General features: G+C 36.7%; 1 protein-coding gene across 2 annotated transcripts in view; it reads left to right on the forward strand.

Moving 5' to 3' along the window:
• Positions 1-21,774, forward strand: part of TCF12 (transcription factor 12) — a 330,991-nt gene that overhangs the window by 258,451 nt on the left and 50,766 nt on the right. For both annotated transcript variants that reach the window (XM_039490758.1, XM_039490759.1), the window contains 2 exons: positions 6,198-6,333; positions 9,707-9,759. In XM_039490758.1, the coding sequence (XP_039346692.1) occupies positions 6,198-6,333; positions 9,707-9,759 (189 nt within the window). The remainder of the gene's footprint in view (positions 1-6,197; positions 6,334-9,706; positions 9,760-21,774) is intronic.

A 21,774-nucleotide genomic window follows, 5' to 3' on the forward strand; every position in this document is an offset into this window, starting at 1 on the left:
AAGAGAGAATGATCTTTTAAAAAATAGTAGGGGTAACTTTTTCCTTTCTTCCTTCCCAAAACCTGTGAAAGAATCCAGTTTTAAAACTATTTGAAAATACATGTTTGCTTCAAAAAGCAAACAAACAAAATATTTACTATTCACAAAATCATAATGGTTTAATTAGGCATAGAGTTAATTAGATTCAGTTAATATGCAAGTTGAAACTAATTAAATATATATCTTGCAGTACATGTAAAAACTGTTATACAAATCTAACCTTTTGTATTCTGAAAGTAGACACATTACATGTTTGTGTGTCATTCTTTTATGTATGTATGTATGTATTTATTTATTCCCTGTGTGTGAAGAGGTGATTCTTCTTTATTTCATCCTTCTGTGGCATATTTTGCTGAATCACCCCTTCCCCTAGAATGCTGTAGCACTTTTACCTCTTGGGGCAGGTCACGTTGATTCCACTGAGGCCATCATCAAAGCTGTTTCCTGGATTAAATTGAAGGGTGGGTGCAGAAAAGCAGTGCAGCTGAGTGTACTCTCCCTGCCTCCATAATCAGTCATTTTCTTCTTTGGAATTAGGGCTGTTCTGTCACTTGTTTGACTGAAATAAAAACCCTTTCTTTTTTCTGGTTAGTATCTACTACAAATCATTAGAAAAATTCCTTTATATTAATTGTCTTGTTTATTTACAATATGGGTATTTGTTTCATGTAATTCAGAGAGGCAGTTACTTAACATGATGTCTGTTTATCTGTGATGACACTAATCCAGGCAGTGTTAGCCAGTGTTTCTGGAGGATAACTTGTCATTGATTATTCCTTAGTAATTGGATACATGTTTAGCAGATGAGGTTCTAGGTGACTGAGGACTTGAACATTCTGTATTAATGCTAAGAACTAAGCTATGTATCATCTCAGTAAACTGATGCCTGTGAAGAGACTAGAAGCAGTTAGCCCAGAGTAGCCTTGTACTGATAATACAAAGCTTCCTTGCTAGTCATTGTATCCTCAGAGGTATTTGTGTATTCCTTTCTCCATCAGATGCCTTTAGGACAGGATCAATCCTAGTCTATATTGCTTCTCAATTGGTTCAGACAGGCAGAAAAGTCAATAAGAGGAGCTAATGACATCTATTTTTATTTTACTGTGGCAGACAAAAAACTATGTTTAACCAGTTGTACTTACTATGCCTCACTCAGTTGCAGTAACATCAGAAGAATATACTTGGAGAATAACTCTATAGCATAGATTTACAAATTAATCTGTGCTGCTATTAGATTTGTACACAATACACTGTATATTCTGAGACTTGCTGTATGCAAGTTCTGTGATTATTCCATTGATTTCTGTGTCTGACTAGCTCTAGACTCCTAGTTGCTGTATCATGTCAGTACTGGAGCCACTGACTAACATTTCTGCTTCAATGTAAAATAAATGCAATAACAAACCAAAGGAGTGGATTCCTTTAGTTGTATTATAACACAGTAATAATGAAGAGTTCTTGAATGTTTCAACACTTATTTCATGTCCTTGCAGAAATAATCAGGTTATGGTAAAACTTAGGAGGTAAGCAAAGGTGACAGGGGTGTGGTGTGTTTGACAACTCGAAAGATTGAGGGTTGTAATTTTCATGAATGGAGGCTGACAGCTGAGAAGTAGGGGTTGGGAGGGATGTGGGCATCTGTCTTTGGGGAATTACTTGGCGGAAGTGAATTGGTAGAAGAGAGCATGTCTGCACTCATTGTCCTTTCCTTCCTTCAAGTGTTTTCTCCTAAGATATCAGATACTAAGTACCCACTTCTCCCTGTATAGGTAGAGATTGTTCATGTGGATAATTTCCAGCAGCATCTCCTGTTGCCTGTGTGAAAGAGATGACCTTTTGAGGTTCCCCTTTTTAGGTACAGGGAAACCCCCAAAGGTGTCATGAAAGCTACTGTCATTACATAAGGTCAGTTGCTAGAATGCTCCAATATCTCTCTGACTGCTCTTATGACAGACACGGTGGGTGAGGTAATATCTTTTGTTGGACCAACTTCTATAGGTGAGAGAAAGAAGCTTTTGACCTACGCAGAGTTTCCCAGACTTGAAGGAGAGCTCTACATAGGTCAAAAGCTTGTCTCGCTCGGAAGTTGGTCTAATAAAAGAATATTACCTCACCCACTTTGTCTCACTAATATCCTGAAACCAACAAGGCTGCAACACCACTGCATGCTCTTATGAGTGACATCTTGAGACAGCTGAATACTGACTGGAATCTTTCCCCTGCTATATTGGCCAATCTGAGATGTTTTTGCAAAGCAGGAGGGTAGTTTCTTCCAAAGCCACATATTCCTGGGCTGCAGGCAAATTCTGCAGCCCTTTGAGCAACCTTAAAATAGGCACACTACTTATTGCTGACTGGTTTTCATTTGTTCCTTTAAATGATGTTAGGTGGGAAGCACTGAGTTGCATACCTAAACTAAGTTCTCTGTATGGTGGTCACCCCTAAAAACTTGCCAAATGGTTTAAGTAGCAGCTTTGATAATTCAGTAGCACTGCAGAACAATGAGGTATATTTATGTATTTTTTAAAGGCAAACTGTACAGGTTTTTGAAGAGGACCTGGGAAAGGAAAGGAAATTGCTTCATTCCCTTTTTGTGCTTTGTCTACTTTGCTTTTCCTGGAAGATTCTCTAGACAGACTAGAGAGCTAGTAAGATTATGGCATCATAGATATCAAGAATGTGAAATCTGATTCAGTGGATAAGCTGTTTTAATTCAGGATGCTTTAAAACTTTTTGCGTTTTGCTAACACCTATTTAACTATTTTAAAAAAGGGGATAGAAAATAAGACTGAGAATATATTATTGCCCTTATATAAATCCGTGGTACGCCCACATCTCGAATACTGTGTACAGATTACCTCACCTCAAAAAAGATATTCTAGCACTAGAAAAGGTTCAGAAAAGGGCAACTAAAATGATTAGGGGTTTAGAGAGGGTCCCATACGAGGAAAGATTAAAGAGGCTAGGACTCTTCAGTTTGGAAAAGAGAAGACTAAGGGGGGACATGATAGAGGTATATAAAATCCATGAGTGATGTTGAGAAAGTGGATAAGGAAAAGTTATTTACTTATTCCCATAATACAAGAACTAGGGGTCACCAAATGAAATTAATAGGCAGCAGGTTTAAAACAAATAAAAGGAAGTTCTTCTTCACGCAGCGCACAGTCAACTTGTGGAACTCCTTACCTGAGGAGGTTGTGAAGGCTAGGATTATAACAATGTTTAAAAGGGGACTGGATAAATTCATGGTGGCTAAGTCCATAAATGGCTATTAGCTAGGATGGGTAAGAATGGTGTCCCTAGCCTCTGTTCATCAGAGGATGGAGATGGATGGCAGGAGAGAGATCACTTGATCATTGCCTGTTAGGTTCACTCCCTCTGGGGCACCTGGCATTGGCCACTGTCGGTAGACAAATACTGGGCTAGATGGACCTTTGGTCTGACCCAGTACGGACGTTCTTATGTTCTAACTCAAATGCCCTGTACACTGCTGGAAAAGAAGATATGTAAGAAACATCTAGCATCTCTGCATCCTCCAACTAAAACAGGGAAATTCAGACTTGTTATTCCTGAAGTTAATAAGGTTAAAACAAAGCACAGACTTGCCTCCCCTTGTCCCTTTTTATTTTTAAAGTCAAGTTTTCAGGCTTGTTTTATTCATCATAAAGAAGCAAAAATGATGGTTCGCGGCAGCTGAGGGCGAGGGGTTGTAAAGGTGGTATGGTATCGAGCCTTGTATCAGCACAAAGTAACACAGAGTTGTTCCTTACACTATGCGATCCCTGGGCCACATTTTATTCTGACAGCTTTTCAGCACCAGAGTTATGCAGAACAAATGGAGAGGGGCTGAGGAACTAGGGATGGGGAGGGGTAGCTCAGTGGTTTGAGCATTGGCCTCCTAAACCCAGGGTTGTGATTTCAATCTTTGAAGAGACCATTTAGGGACATAGGGCAAAAATCTGTTGGATGATTTAATTGGGGATTGGTCCTGCTTTAAGCAGGGGGTTGGACTAGATGATCTCCGAAGGTCCCTTCCAACCCTGATATTCTATGATTAGTCCTGTTGAGAGCCTATCAGTGACCTTGAGTAATCAGCATCCTCTCAGAAGTTGCAGTAGTCAAGATGGAAAAGATGAAGGTGTGGATAATAGTGTCAACAACATGAACAGAAAGAAGAGGACAGATCTTGGACATTTTTAAGAGGAGGAGATAGCAAGATTTGGATGTGGGACCCTTGAATCTGTGGACTAGTGAGAGGGAAGAATTGAAGAGAGAATGCACAGGTTACAGGCCTGAGTGACGTAGAGGATTGTGGTGTGACATAAAAAAAGCTACATATAGAGGGAGATTAGAGAGTGCTTAGTAGAAAAGGAGTTACATTTATCAGTGCCAGGACTGAATTAAGTGCTGTACTTGTCATGGCTGCAGCTTGAGGACAAAGGTGGCTGCAACTTGTGTGCCCAGGGGCCATTCTGGCTGCTGGAGATCACAAGAGAACAACAGTGCTGTAGCTACACTGCTTTTCTCCTAGTTATGATGGGATGCAAAGTAAGGTGACATAGACCCATTGTATTGGCATGAAATGACCATCAGCAGTTTCAGTGGAGTGGTGAGCGTGGAAGCCAGATTGGCTAGGGTCAAGAAAGGAATTAGAGGAAAGGAATTCACGGCAGCTGTGCAGCATCTAGCGCACCTTTCGGTGAGATACAAATAGTAAGCCACTTGGTTTTCACATCACTAAATTTGACTTGAAGATAATTTTGAATGTTAAGGCCATCTATATATTGAATTATATATTGTTTACGTCATATGATTTGGAGTGTTACTAAAAATCAAAGCTAACTTTTAGCCCCTGTAAAATACTCTGCTGCTTGGGAAACTCTGTTTGAAGGTGCATTTTTTTAAAATGTTTAATAATAAATTATTTTCAACATTTCCTGTCACTTATTGTCCTGCAACTCAATTATCAGGTATTGTTAGCACAGTTTAAGCCTAGGCTAACAATATTAACTTGTCCTAATACCCAGCAGCATGCTTTTAGCAGCTCTTCTTTGTATCTGCATAATTATCTTGGAGGTTGATTTTATCACAAATTAGATTCGTATAATAAAAGCAAAGCTATAAAACATAAAATAAATTGGTTGGATCTGCACCAGGTTTCAGGTGGTGATCGAGCATGAAGAAAAAGAGATCAAAGAACTTACATAAGAGATGCTAGTTGGCTCAGAGTTGCCATTAAGGTATATTACTGTAGATGCCAAATTGTTATGTAAGAAATGGCTCATGCAGTGTGGACTGTTAATGTATGAGGGAAAGCTGTGGGAGGTATTCAGTGTTACTGTTATAGAGAAAGGGGCTTCTTTTGTTCAGTAGCCATATATTTACTGTATAGAGAGCACTCTGAGTTTCACTCTGAGTTTTGGGTTTGTTTCAACCTGTAACTGCAGAGCTAAGCATGTTTTCCACCTTCAATGGCAAAGGCCCTCCTCAGCGACCAAATCTCAGCCCAAGATTTGGGTTGGTGATGAAACCCAAAATCAGGCAGGAGCAACATTAAAATGACGTTTTAAACAACGACTCACTCTCTCTATGCATGTGTAAATACAGAATTGCTTACAACATTGTCACCATTATTGAATATTCCACACATTACATGTAATCAAGTTATACTTTGTCTTTTGTGTTTTAGATTGCTCTTCAGGATAATTTCTCTCTGTTTATGAATTCACCAGTGTGTGCATACTAAATCTGAATAATGTATCCTAATCTCAAACTATAAATATGGTATCTTTTAACAGTTGAATCCATTTTTATATTATATTACAAATTAAGCAAATCAATATCATTTTGTTTACAGTATGGTATGATGTATTAGTAGGTAGACCTTTTAAGTGGAATTAAGTGCTTTTCCCAGAGTCACAGCAAAATTTATTTTGGTCTTTAAAATTGGGCTGTAAGTCTCTCTGATATTGCAAAGGTGCATTCTCTGAATAATAATAATAAAAAATATCAACATTTCTTTAAACTTTAAGACCTTGATTAAAATTTGAATAACGGCTAAAGCTGTCACAAGCAGCTACCATAATTAATAATTCATTTACAACATAATTTGAAGCTTAGTAATTTCAATAATTTGCTTGTCATTGTTTATTTTACAGTCCGGTCTCCTTCGATCAGATATGGGGCTTGGAAGCCCTGGTCAGTTGTCATCCTCAGGAAAACCTGGAACACCATATTACCCATTTTCTTCTGCAAATCCACGTCGAAGACCACTTCATGACTCATCAGCTCTTGGTCAGTAATGTGGATTATTCTTAAACCTTTAACACTGATGCACTTTTCACATCCCACCTTATTTTAGATAATATCTTTTTTATATGTTGCAAATTATCCTTTCAAGGGCAATGCCTGCTACTTAAGATAGCTAAATGAGGGATAATATAAAATGAGCTGTAATTTTGTTTAATACATTGATTTGAGTTCAGCACTGATCAGTATTGCATACAAAAAATTCTTAATTGTGTAAGCAGTAATGACAGATGGGTAGCAGTTGATGACCAGCTGAAGTAGCTGAGTGCCCTTAACCCAGGCCATCATTAACTCCTGGAAATGCCTGACCTTGAGGTCATTACCATTATACACTATGAAAATGTAAAGGGAAGAATAATTATCCTTTTTTTTATGCTTGAACTTACTTTGTTCTGGATGATCTAGAGTTGCATGTAGTTGGTTTAAGGATCCCAGTAATTTATGTATCAGTTAAAGATAGTAATCAATGGGAAAATGAGACTTATTTAGTGTATACCATCAGATGCATAACAGGTTTGTTATGTTGTTAGCAAAATATACTTCAAGGGAGTTTTTTAAGATTGGTCACAATTAAATAATATTATGTACCTCATATTCTGGAGTTGCTCCGAGATAAGTGGACCTTACTGTACATATTACTGTTAGTCACTAACAGAACATCTGACTACTGCAAGTTGTAAGGTCTTCGTATCAACCATACAATCCAGTGCTTAGTCGTTTATATTACTTTGATATAAATGCTCTTTAGTCTGAAACTATCCAAAATAATATAAAGTCCAAGTTGAAAATATTTCATTTTGTATGCATGCTCTAGTTTTTTAAAAAAAAATTTAAATGTCCCCATCTGATTTTCCATTTTAGAAAATTATCACAAACTGTAGTTTCCATTTTTAGGTCACTGAAATTGCTGTTGTTATCTGCTTTATTTCTGCACATTTTTGGCTTCTCTTCCTGTGTGCTACTTTTACCTACATACATAAAATAAAGATTTATTTAGGCTACATAGTATATGTAACTTGACTGTACTTAACTTTACAATTTTAACCATTGTTTATCCACAACAAAACTTCATGAAATTAGACCTCTTTTCTTGGAGTTTTAGCAGTTAATAGAAGTTATCCATTTGTGTGACTTACTGAAATGGTACTGAATATGTTTGAAGTAATGTTTTTTTTAATGTCTTAAATTAGAAATGGCAGACTTTCTAGAATTATCCTTTACAAAAATTATAACTAATTCCTGTTTGTCCATTTCTGACATTCAGACTCATTCACAAAGATAGTTGCCATTTAGTTTTGGGGAGTGCCTTTTTTTACACAGTCCTTTTTAACACATGCTTCTTAACACAGGTAAGAACTACTAATAAAGAAACCTGAAAAGTTCTCCAGGATGTGGCCGAGAACAGGAACATTTAAAGAAAATGTAGTCTTACTGGACACTTAGTAGAACACCTTGCGAGGAGGCTGGCCGGGGTGCTAGAGCTAGGATGATGGACAGTTTTATGTAGGAGACTGTCTACACTGCCCCACAGTTCAGACCAAAGTGTTGCACTGTAACTCCCCCATGTGGACGCTGCAGGTGCGAACTAAAAGTATGCTAGTTCACATATAATGTAATCCTCTTCAGATTACTGCCTTCCCCTGAAAATCGAAGTTAATGTGAACATGGCACGATTTTAGGAAAGGGCACAAATGTGTAGACATAGCCACAATTTCAATTGCTGGATCTGATCTTTACTCCTGTGCTGATTGAATCAGCTGTGACAGAATGCTGTAGAGCACATGTTCTGGTGTTGAGTGGGACTGGTGTCTGGTAACTGTATGTGTCTCCTCTGGACAGGTATGGAGCAGCACTGAATATGAAGTGAGACACTAGAGATATGTGAAACCTTCATAGTGGGACCTCCAACCATGTCAAACTAGTCTAGTTTTAGGTACTGTTACAAACGTAACATTTAGGATGAATTATGATTTTATGTGGAAACTATATAAAATTGGGTGGTGTTACAGGTTTTTGATTTAAGATTAGGTCCAATTTGTTGTTTCCAGAGGAATTTCACGCCAGCTTATGGTGCTTGTTAGAAGGCAAAAATCAAGGGACATAAACCTTTGCGGATCTGTAGTGGAGTCCTTGTTGTCCTTGCTGGAACTGAGTGGCTGGAACTCAAGACCTGAGAATTTGTGGCTGTAAAGTAGGGGTGCTCTCAACCAAAGGTCCATCCCCTTGAAAATGTATGCAATAATTTTAAGAAATACAGTGTAAGCACTTCTGAACTGTAGTTTTTCTCTAACGTAATATGTGGCACATACCATAGTAGAGGTATCCTGAGGAGAAGTGAGGGGTAGAAAATAAATTCGTTGCTTTTATTATCTTTCTCTTCCTGAACCTTCTCACCTTTATTACACTATAGAGGAAGAAGAGACTTTTCAGCTTGCTACAACCAAATGTTAAATTCACTATTGTAATTCTAAATCAAGATGAAAGAGTTTGTTTTGTATTATGGTTGAAAACTGGATGAATCCAAAGTATAAACAATGATGTCACCAGATCAATTATTTATTGGGGCAGACCCGTAATGCCAGAAAATCTAATTTGCATGTTGACTGTAGTGGTTGAGTTAAACTTTATTTTGTGCATTTTTTCAAGTTCTTAATATATGCAGCCATAGGCTTCCCTGGTGACGTGGAAGTCAATTATTGGGGTAGAGAAGTGGGTGCCGTATTTCCAACTTTCCAAATGTTCTGAAAGATGGTTTGGATTCTCTTGGTGACTTGTGAAGAGTGTCGACTAGTTGGTTAATCAGCTTCACTGTTGCTGGTAGCTGAGGTGCTACAATAAACCCTGCATTTGAATGTTGTAATCCATTTAGATGAATTTACTGTTTTAAAAAGCCACAGTTTACATTAATTTGGATTTTAATGTACCATAGAGGTGTTTGTAATTCTAATTTTACCAAGAACGCAAGCAGGGGATTCATTTATGTCCACAGTCAATCCACCTTCCACCTTGTGCACTTTACAGGCCATTGTTTAGTGAATGCATTATGGTATTGATGTACCTAATAGTGTTATTGTTGTCAGGGGTGACTGCCTTTCCACAAGGAGAATCCCCTGAGATCAAAGGTAATGTGAGCGAGGCAGGATTGTAGAAAAGGGCACAAATGTGTTAGTCATTGTAACCTTCTTGTAATGTGTGTAAGGCACCTTTCACTGGTACAGAGGAAAAGATGCATAAAGCTAGAAAATGGGGACTGTATTGTGGGGAAAATAAATAATCAGTTGTTTAGTGTGGCTGTTCGTTCTTGTTACTCCTTTGTAACACAGCATAGCTGATGAAATGTGTTGTTTTCTGTGTGCAGATCCTTTACAGACAAAGAAAGTAAGAAAGGTGCCCCCTGGTTTGCCTTCTTCTGTAAGTACTGAATTTTTAACTTCTAGTAAACAAATTGGGCTCAAAGCGCACTGTTTACTTGACATACAGATCTTTTAAGTTATCATTAGGAAGGCTTTATCTAGTGACCATAAACAGCCAAGCTATTTTGGATCAGTTCCTAAGGTCTAAATACACATTTGATGTGTAGTTTTTAGATTTCATAGCAATGGTTTGTACCTCACTCATATGCACTTACCCACTTGTCCCTGTCATTTGAATTCCCCTCTTGGGAAGAGAGCTGGGCCAGGAGCTGTCAAAGAAGATCTCCTGTACAGGTCTTTTGATGTTTAATTAGTCATTATGTTGCTGAACAGGAGGACAGACAGAGATTAATAGCTGAGAATCTTAGAAATTTACATTTGTAATAATCCCAATGGAGCTGAAGACATTAAGATTCGGAGGACATGTATGGCTCAGCTTGCCTCAGTAGGACTGAGGTTATTAATATGCATAAATCACCAAGTCAGATGTTCATTGTGAAGCCCTGGTGGATTTTAAAGCCTTCATTAAGCTTTTCCTAACTTCAGCCTACCATCAGGAAGGCTTTCAAGCAACTAGTTTGTTGATCCCTCTTTGCTAGAAAATTTATCCTTTGAGAATAAAGGGCTTTGATGAAAAAGGTTGGAAGGGTTTTGGTTGAAAAATCATTAATGGCTGTGATAATCTAATGCTATAGGGGTGTTTTGTGGTATTAAATATACTTTATTCTTTAAAGGAAGAAAATTGTTTATAAATGAATCTGTGTTTAAAAATCCACATGAAGTGAAAAATCCCCAGTGAAGTGAAGGAAGGATTTTTCCCCCTGTTCACAATAAACAAGGGGGGAGGGGAGAGAAGCTCTACTGCCTTGCGGGGTACATCTCTTTGTTGTGTAAATGGATGTCGGGCTTTTATTTGGCAGTACTTAACACATGGGTGCAGGTGCAGTTGGATGAGTCATAACTCAAAGCCATATAGGCTGAATAGAATACACTGCACAGGCAACAGTAATACAGTAGGAGCAAAAAGGGTCTGATCTTTTTATTTTATGTTTTTATTTTTGTATTAAATCTGAAGCCATAGATGGTGTCTTCTAGTCACCCCCTTTTCCTCCACTTCCCACTTTCACTGTAATATACAAAAACCTGAATCAGAAATCCCATTTTAACAATACTTCCAGATGGAACTGAGATAGTTTAGACAGCCTGGGGCAGCTGTGCTCTGAACCTGCAGCCTACCTGGAAGCCAGGATTGCAGCTGCAGGCACTCTTAAAAGCTTTTGCTTGCATAAGCACTTGGGCCCCACTAGAGGCTGAATAGCTGCTTGATAAACAAAATGAACACAATGCCTCAAATCATTATTCCCCAGGCCAGGAATATTTTTTTTTTCCGGCAGCAGCTAAAAATAGTTTGGCAATTTACATTTTAACAGTTGTGTGTTATGCAGGGGTGCCTTTCCAGTTAACAGATGATTTCTTCTAGATTAACAAAAATATATTAAAAATGACAGAGTAGCTAAAACATGTAACAGTGCAATTTTCATTTAATTTATTACTATAATTCTAGGAGAGTCATAAAAGTTAAATTACATATTAATATTTAGTTGCACTGGCCAGGTAAAGAGATCATATTAGTGAATGAAAAATTCATCTCATTTCTCTTACCCAACACTAATGTTAAGAAGCAGTATGTTTTTAATGTTTCTTATTTAATTTTTCGTCTTCTAAATGAAGAAACAGGATAGCAAAAGACTGATTTTATTAAACACTGAACAAATCTCAGTGATGGAGAAAGAAAGCAGATACTGTGAGTCATCAGTTGCTGGTGATATATTTTGTAAGTCATTGTTTCTATGTATTCTAATGGCTAAGGTTCTGATTGTAACCTCTAAGCAAGATGATGCCAAATTCAAACAAAACTCTGATTTTTTTTAATGTAAGATGCATTGTCTTTGGTGGAAGATTGAACAAAATTAAATTTTACTGACTGTTACAGAATTTTGTGTTTTCTTGAAATTCTGAGGTAGGAATTAATGAAAAGGGACACCCACATAATTATTTGGAATATGCTGTGCTAACAAGTCAGATTGTATTTTGGCGAAGGTAAAAAGTGAATCAGCATATTTAATCTCTGTGCTGCAGATGTTCCACTCAGTAAATGAAAATCATCATTAGATGGAAAATAACAAAGGTGGGGAAAGAGGCATTAATTATTACTTAAAATATTTTACAAGCCATAGGAAGACATTTCTAATTGAGTTTCTAAAAAATAGATTCTTTTAATATTTATAATGAATTTAATGTAAACATAGATGCTGCTTCTTAGTACTTTAACTTTCTAGGTAATCTTCATTTAATTGGAAAACTAATGTTGCTCTTTTAGAAAGATAAGGATTTTAAAATAAATAATCTTCCTATGGTTTGTAAAAATACTTTTTCTCTTGACTTTTGCTTTGTGGTAGACATCCCATGTCAGATGTTTTTCAAAACTATTTGTTTTTAGATGAATTTTTCCACTTGTTCTTGATTGTGTCATAGTAGTGAAACCAAGCTAGCTAGAAAATTGCTAGATCTGGATGAACACCTCCAACATTTTGGTGAGTGACAAATGAAATTTGTATCAGAAGGAATCTAGCTTTGCTTGCATCCCTTTTGTGTTCGCTTTCTGCAGACATTAAAGCGTGTGACTTTTATTTGCAAGAATTAAGATTTCATACTCTGGAAATAGTATATTTTATATGGATGGGACTCAGTTTGACTCAGTTTGACACAGCAGGGAGACAAGGGTTCCCAAAGCACACAGAGTGTTTGTGTACGTGCTTTAAATCTAGGTTTATCCATGCATATTGTGCAAAGACGGCAAGAAAAAAAACCCTCTAAACCTATCCAGGAAATCTTTACAGTAGCCTACTTTTCGAGAGTGTTGTCTCGCACAAGGCCTGTGTCACCTCGAAAGACATACGTTTACACTATTCTATAGTTTCTGCTTATCGGCTACTACCTTTCTCATAGAGATTCAAAAACACCAGCCCTTTGTCCCAGTCTTCCTTCTGATTGTAGTGTTACCTTCATCCAGTCAGACTCGGGGAACAGAACTAGTGCCATGTGACTTGAGACCAATTGTAACTAATCAGTGCAGCTCAGATTTTGAAGAGCATTTACTGAATTCTTGCAGTGAACTGGTCAGTCTGTGGAGGAAATAATTAAAAAATAAATCAAGTGCATTTGAATACCTGAGGAAAGTGCAAGCTAATTGTGGACATTCCATTAGCAGAGAAAGATGGTAAATATTCAGTATGAAACATTTATTCAGCTCTAATTACTACCATAATCAGCATTTAATTTAGATTAATAATAGAACTGTATTAAATGTGAAAAATCAGAAGATTAATGCTGGAAATACCTTTAGATCCTTCTTTTGCCACTTCATCATCTTCATCCCAACTAAGATTGTGACCTACAGTACACAGCTTACATGCATATCTTAGAAAATCAGCTACTGCACAAACACATATGCAGTCATCTAATTTCTTGAGATCTACAACTCTTCTGTGTATGCAAGAGAGTAATCAAGTCCTCTGTCTTTTTGCTAAGATAGTTTTCTGTTTACCAAGAGGAGTCTTGATTTTATCTGTGTACTAATTATTTAAGTTTAACCCCCCCCCCCGCCAAGTTTAATGCATTTACTGTCTATTTTGCATATTTTACTAATCTTATGTACTTTGGTCAACATATTACCTAAGTCTTTAGACAGTACTTTAAAATTCTTATATAAAGTTTAAAATTCCACTTAACAGGAAATTATCAATGAATATATTCTAATAGCAAAGCCCTGTTTCTAAATTCAAGTCCACTGCAGTTTAGAATCATGTTCAGGATAAAAGAATTCATACACTGATTATGGGAGTCTTGACATGTCACCAGCTATAGGATATATGCCACTTACATGTGCCAATTTATCATTTATTGTAAGAATTCCTCCATTAAAAACAGCTATATTGGAGCAGTGACATAGCAAGAAGAAGGAAAATGACCTACATTTGTTTCATGTGGGTGGGGTGGGAAAGAGACACAGAAGTAAGCAGTCCAGTCAAATGTCCAGTCAAACACCTATGGTAGTCGTGAGTCTATACATTGACTTTGAGTGTTGGGTTGGATGCATAGAAGAGAAATGGAAAAGATGCCTCACAGATGCCTCAAAAGAATGGCTTTTCACCTCCCCAATCCCGTAGGTATAAAGCTGGGGTGGTGTTCCATAAAGACAAGAGACAGGAAGCTGGCCTGAAGGAAGGTAACAGCTCATTGGGCATCTTCCCTCATGAAGGCAACTTGTTTTTACCTGTTTTGAGATGGCGAGTGAATGTAATAGCCTTCTAGCAGATGGGGAGCATAGGAGTGCCCTGGCTTTTTGAAGAATTATCCTTGATGCCAGGAAACTCTGAGGTATGCCCACATCTTGAATACTGCATGCAGATATGGTCGCCCCATCTCAAAAAAGATATATTGGAACTTGAAAAGGTTCAGAAAAGGGCAACAAAAATGATAGGTATGGAATGGCTTCCATAGGAGGAGAGATTAATAAAACTGGGACTTTTCAGCTTGTAAAAGAGACAACTAAGGAGGGATATGAGATACCTCTGTAAAATCCTGACTGGTGTGGAGAAAGTAAATAAGGAAATGTTATGTACTCCTCCTCATAATGCAAGAACAATGGGTCACCAAATGAAATTAATAGGCAGCAGGTTTAAAACAAACAAAAGGAAGTATTTTTTCACACAACACACAGTCAACCTATGGAACTCCCTGCCACAGGATGTTGTGAAGGCCAGGACTATAACAGGGTTCAAAAAAGAACTAGATAAATTCATGAAGGATAGGTCCATCAGTGGCTATTAACCAGTATGGGTAGGGGTTGTGTCCCTATCCTTTGTTGGATCACTTGATGATTACCTGTTCTGTTCATTCCCTTTGGGGCACCTGGCATTGGCCACTGTAAGAAGACAGGATATTGGGCTAGATGGATTTTTGGTCTGACCTAGTATGTCCGTTCTTATGTTGAGGTTGTTCTGAGGTCAATAGGTGATGTGGTCAGGTCTGATGCAAAATTCCCTGGCAAACTGAGAGTATCCCTTTGACTAACTCTACCGTGAGGGTATTTTTACATGAAGTTATTGCTGTGATTGTGTTCCTAGCTATAGTACAATAAACCACTTGGAGGACACAGGGCCATGCTTATTAGGAATGGGATTAAGGTGACTTTCTGGATCAAAATACATGTTATGGCTGAATCAAAGTGTGAGCTCCTCAGAGTAGGAGCTTGCTTTTTTTTTTTTTTTTTTTTTTTTTTTTTTTTTGTAAAGTAGCAAATAAATAGTAAATGTTTAAAGTGTCTAGGCCCCAAAATTCTGTAACATACCAAAAAATTTTTTACTGTTGAGACCTACTCTTCTTAAGCAGTGACTGTTTCCATCTCCATCCCTCCCTTTTTTCTGTGTCGTAATGGACCTCATTAGGCCTTTTATGATTTCACCATCTCCAGGCTAGATTATTGTAATTCACTTCTACTTGAGCGTCCTTTGAAATTGATCTGGAAGCAGCAGTAGTCAGTCACATGGGGCTTCCTGTCTACTTCTCTGCTTCCTCCACTCCCATAATCAAGGTGTCCAGCTGTCATTAAGTAGCAAACTGGGTTGTTGCAAGGTCTTGCTGACAATCTGTAAAGCTCTCACTGATCTAGGCTGAGGGCTCTTAAGTGATCATCTCTCAACAATGTCCTTCCAAGACAGTTGAAATCAGATGAATTATCCAGGCTGTCTGTCCTGATTCTCTGACTGCATTGGACCAAAGCAGAGCCTGCTTTGATCAGGGATCATGTCTGTAGAATTCCCTCCTATGTTATATCTGCCAGAAGGTCTCCTTAGCTGTCTTCAGGACTTTCAGTGAGGGCCTTCTGTTGACATTAGCTAATCTGTTTAAGTTTTCACAGCATCCCAGATGCATGTATTTAAGTGCTATTAAATTATAATTGAAATCTGAATAGAAAGGTCTTAAATTTATATGTACCTTTAAAATGTTAATAAAACCCAACATGAGTAGACTGCAGCTTTTGTAACTTTACAAAGAGGTTATATGTTATTGCTGAAACTACCGCTTTCCATCTGACTACGTGCCAGTTCATCCCCGTTATTGATGATGCTCTTCGTTACAACAACAAATGGGGGGAGGGAAAGCTTTTATAAGTAAAAGATTATTTCTTATAGTTTGTCACTTGATGATGTTCACTGTGATTTTGGTGGGAAGGCTGTTTGAAAATCTGTGTAGTCTGTTAGAAGAGTAATAGGTGGTAATATCTATAAGACTTTTACCTGTGTCATGCTGTTGAATTGATTGGTTGCTTGATCAATACAAATGCTAGACAGGCTGCTTTGGCTGTGATTTAACCTTGTAATTATCAGAAATAGCCAGTAAAAAATTATTGCTGTTGGAAAGAATTGCACTGAAATAAAAACTGTCTAACCCCCTGAATAAACTTCAGACGTAAGTTTTCTAGACTACTGATTCACTTGTCATCCTGACACAAAGATGCAGATGTTGGTTCCAGTCTCTGAGTGTAAATTTAAAATTGAATTAAAATTGCCTAACATTTTAGTGCCATTGAGTTTCTTGTGATGTTGAGCTTGGCACTTCAAGGCTATAAAGAAAACAGGTTGTACAATCCTGGAGATGTAATCACAAGACTTCATGACATTTTCTGTGATAGCTTGGGTAGCCTATTAAAAAAAAATTTCCTTAAGGGAGTACTAACTAGATCCCTAACTATAGATGACAAAAGGATTGTCATTTGCTTTTGACAGATCATCCAGACAGCTTCGTTTGCTGAAGAATTTTGTCAGGCAGCGAACCAAAAAAAAAAGGGGGAAATGTGCCTCTGAGCTTATGTTTCTATACAACTCGCTACCTACACTTTGACATAAAGTTTCCTAAAGCTTCTCTGATGCTAATTTATTAAATAGATTAAAATACTGTTTTTCGTATGGAGCAGGGTTTTGATTATAGAACCACCTACTGGAAAATTTTAGAGCTGCATCAGAAGCTATGTTACTATATATCATTTGGGGGAGTACATGAGAAATGCTAAACATATTGCACTTGAGCAAAAAATAAAGCAAAATGATACTGGAGTTGGACCAGCAGAGGGACCCCTTATCTCCCTTTAATTTCTCAAATACATTTGCTTGGTCATACTAAGTTCATGACGAAGAGATGTGTAACTTAACTTAATCTTTTACATCTTTCAATAACAGAAGCGTGGAATCATTTACTTTGGAAGGTTTTTTAAATCTCTTATTTAATTCACATCTGATTTTTATAATGTGCCTGCATTTATTTATCATGTTGTAGAGTTGTGATTGGCCCAATAGGAAGTACTGTTGTTTGGTAACATCCCTTACTCATTTGTCAAGGATAACAAACAAATGTATACATACATTTTGTCATAAATGAAATTGTGTGCAACTAAGTGCTTCTCTTAGGGAGATATACCTGAGGACATTTCAAAGCCATCTATTAAACTGCTTAGGTTTTTTGTTTTTGTTTTTACAAAATATCTAAAATCTTCAGTACAGTTCTGAAGCTTTCCGAAGCTAGGAATAATGATGCATATTGAATACCTTCCTTGCTTTGATACTTTATTATGAATTTATGTTAAATATCACTAATAAGGAATATTTGTACAATACCTGAATATGAGGAATTGATAGAAGTTGCTGTTGTTCATTAGCTCTTAAAGATGCTTCTCATTAGGTGCATTATTCTATTTCTATTTAAATATATAAAATAACTCGCATGCTGAAAATGTACTTGAGAAGGAAAACCATTCCCATCGATTGTAACTCAGTTTTTCTGACTATATAATTTCTTATTTTTAAAATATTATTGTTTCCTGTTTTCACATGTAGCCATCATGGAATTGGTTTGGAAATCTGATATCAATGTATATATAGTATAAGGATTATTTTCTGGAATGCTGTATACTGGTTTAATATGTAATCTTATTTTTTATTTAGTATCAGGTAATTTTTTTTCTTTGCAGAAATACAGATATTAAAGTTGAAAACCAACCATTTGAACTGGAAAACAGTAAAACTTTTACTACTTAACTTTGACATAGATTTGAAAGTACACTAGTGTAAATTAATTGGACCCAATTAACTTAATGTTATGAATTTTGTTTCGATTTTGTTTTTATTATAATGGTTTTTATTCTTGGCTGTTTCTTTTTTTAAAAAGCACTATTATGGTGCTTTTTAAAACAAACTGCTGCATATTTTTACTATATAGTACATGATAAATGGATAATTTTCTCTTGCCTAATAACATGATGGCATGCTTTCAGGATTTTTTTAATTTGCTAGATATTTAAATGTTAACATGAGTAGAGGTCTGTCTTCTAGACAATGCCTATTTTCTATTTTTCTCCTCTAGAAGTAGCTACATGCAATTCTCAGACAGTTTAAAGTCTGAATCTGTTTTAATTGTTTGCTGACAATATAATTTATAGGTATTCATCTCGCCAGGCTTGATCTAGTTAATCATCATAAACGTTTTGTTTAGAAATAAATACATTTGGAGTTTTTTTCATTGAGAATCTTAGAGGTGGTTTCTGAATCCTTGGCACAAAGATTTTGTGTACGAATATTGAAGAGCATTTTTCAACTAGTACCAAAAAAGTAAGAAAAAATGAGCTATTGGTATCCTATTTGAGGTTTTCCTTTGTAAGCTGATGTTTAAGTCCTTGGGAAAAACAGACTCTCCATCAGGAAGTTCATAATATTTTATCTGGTATTTGTTTTTGATGGTGGGCAAATAACTTTTATTGGAAGGGAAAAGAATACACAATTCAATGTAAAAGTTTTTAGTTCTTATAATAACTGTAATAATAAAACAAGCAATATAACACAACATTTTATTTTAAACATTGATATGATGTTTGGTCATATTTATGGACAGTTTTGAATAGAGGATATGCTCTCTGGTGTGGAGATGAGATCCTCTGCCTATCTCTGGTATATTATAAAGAGTAATTTCCAATGATCTATATGATGTCAATTTAGTGGTAGTTTTAAACTCGTTAAAAAGGTGGGTGATTCATTCTTGCTGTGTGTGTTTTCATTGTGTCTTTGAATTGGACAAAGATAAAAAATAGACTAAATTCTGTGTTTGACAAAACAGCTGGACTTTAAAGAGCAAGTATCTCATTAAAATCAGACTGAAAATGAATTAATCTTTTGAGAACATTCTTAAACAGGTAGTTTAGTTTATTATTAGGTCAGCATTTCACTCTGCGTCAGAGATCATAATCTCTTTATATACTTACAGAAACACACAGGTTATTGTTTTTGACACAGTGCAGAGTCGTGAATGGAAACCGTTCAGGCTACAAAAGTGCATGTCCATTCAGTGCTTCTCTGCTGACGGCATGTCTGTCTGAAATCAAGTTTAAAAAATTGGCCCTGTCTCCAGCTCACTAGTTCTGTCAAACTGAGTCATAAGATTAACCCTTGATTTGTCACCAAGGAAAAATAGAATAAATAACTGTATTCACTATGATATCATTGATCCATATATGATCCATTTCACCGTAACATGATTTTCTTAAAGCGGGGGTGGGGGGGGGGAATCAGTGCAGCTCAGAATAAATGTGAAATAAAAAATAAAACACCGACATACACAAAGAGAACTTTTTTTGGTTGTTGGAACCATGTTGGAGTACTTACAGTTTGAACTTTCTATAGGTATATCCAGTGGTGTTTGCTGCAATTATGAGATATGTCAGTTTGTCATCATCTTTAGGCAATGTAAACTGTGAGATTAAAGAAAACTCATAACAATCTGATATGCTTGAAAGCAGAATAATTTGATCCCAAAATATGATACATTGAGTGACAATGTGGTTTGAGCATTGGCCTGCTAAACCCAGGGTTGTGAGTTCAATCCTTGAGGGGGCCATTTAGGGATCTGGGGCAAAAATCTGGCTGGGGATTGGTCCTGCTTTGAGCAGGAGGTTGGACTAGATGACCTCCTGAGGTCCCTTCCAACCCTGATATTCTATGATTCTAATGTATTGGGGAAATAGTATGTTGGTGCTATAAGCATACAACACGGTGATCATTTTCTGTGCAGTGCATATAGGTGTACCTGTGCTGCTCCAGTAAAATAGCTAATTCCCCACACAGCATGATGAAATTGTTACTTCTTTGGTTTGTCAGAAGTAAATCCTTTTAGTCAGAGCGGTATTGTTGGGAGTATTTGTCTTTATTCTATCTTTGCCCAGAGGCAGCATTTTGAATGAGACCTCCTCTTTTGTGCTGTTTTTGACACTAGCTTACCTGTGTGTTGATGAGCCTCAGCAATTTACTTGTTTAAACAGATGTTACTCAAGTTAGCAAACAATACCAATTAATATTGCCTTCACACTTTTAACTTCTACTGGTTTTGTGTGCAAGTTTAGAAGATGAGCTGCAAGAAAGATGAAACACATATGCCACATAGTAAAATATTCAGTTTTTATTCCTTGCAGTGTTTCAACAATAATCAAATTATTGCATGCACACACCCAGTAGTTGATTTTACAAGATGCACATTAATGTCCATCCTTGTTTTGGAGAACTGAATCTAACCACTGCTAAAACATTTTTGACCACTATAAAAGTTTCTTATGTGCTGGAACTATTTGATTAAAAGAGAGAGTGCTTTTATTCTGCCTCTTTTTTCCAAAATAAAATTGGACTTTTGTTGTATAGCTTTTTTTGTGTGTTTCCTGAATATAAAAAGATACATTGTTCTAAATAATTCATTTTAATCCTGGAGTACTATATACTTAGGGAAGCAGTATGTCTAAGAGATCTAAAGATCTTTTAGCATATCATGTCTATAGAAGCCTAAACATAGTGAGGAGGTTTAAGGAATGGCATTGTTAATTGTAAATCAAAGCTTCTTACGGCGTTCTCTGGGGACTGAAATGGGGCTTTGTGATCCCTGGGGGAAGGAGGAAGTTGCAAGTCACTCTGCAGGCTTGGCATTTTAATAGTCTGATGTACAGTGATGTTCTTTTTTGCAGCTGCTGCTTAGTCTTTTGTATGGGTGAAGAGTTTGGTTGAAATTTGGTTCATTAGCTTTTAAAATGCTACATACTTTTCTACACCCCCCCACCCCCCGTGTATGTATGTATTAAAAGCAACAATCTGATCAACATATAAAGCTAAACAGTAAAAATGTACATGCTTTTTGATTCATTTACATTTCAGGATAACCTAATTCAAAACTGGAATAATCACAGTAGTTTAACTGTCATGCTTATATATCGTTTTGCTGGTGCATGTCACTGACTAAACTTTTGTGTCTAATCTGCATATATTCTGTATACTTACAGATATTGCAGTGCTTATTTACTAAGGTGATGGATACTGTACAAAAACCTAATGGAAGTCTCACATGATCATAGTATTTCAGCTTATTGGGCTGTTTTCTTTGCTAAATTTCATTCTGTGGTTAGATGACTTCCCCATCATCAAAGGTGCTTGTCAAAGGTATCCTAATTTCTGCAGTTTGCTTTCTTTCCCTACACATGGCTGAATTGAACGTTACCCCTTCTTTTCTTAGTCTACTGTATGTTCTCTGTTCTGGACAGAAGGGAAGGCAGGGCAAACTCACAGATTTGGCATTTGACACAGTCAAAGAGAGTGGGAAAGATTTTCTGCTGTAATTTTTTTCTGCCCTTTGACTTTTTTTTTTTTTTTTTTTAAAGAGGCTCACTGGACCCTGCACATTCTTTAACAGACAATTGTATTCATCTATAGAATATAAACATATTTATGTACAAACATATGGATTAGTAGTTTCCTGATGTACTGAGTAACATACTAAAGGGGATTTTTTTTAGTATTAATCCCCCGCCCCCAACAGTGGTAACTTCATTCCTTGCGTATTGGCTTTCATATTATATGTTTAATTTATC

The sequence above is a fragment of the Mauremys reevesii genome, linkage group 10 (genome assembly GCF_016161935.1).
Source record: "Mauremys reevesii isolate NIE-2019 linkage group 10, ASM1616193v1, whole genome shotgun sequence".
Classification (NCBI taxonomy): Eukaryota; Metazoa; Chordata; order Testudines; family Geoemydidae; genus Mauremys; species Mauremys reevesii.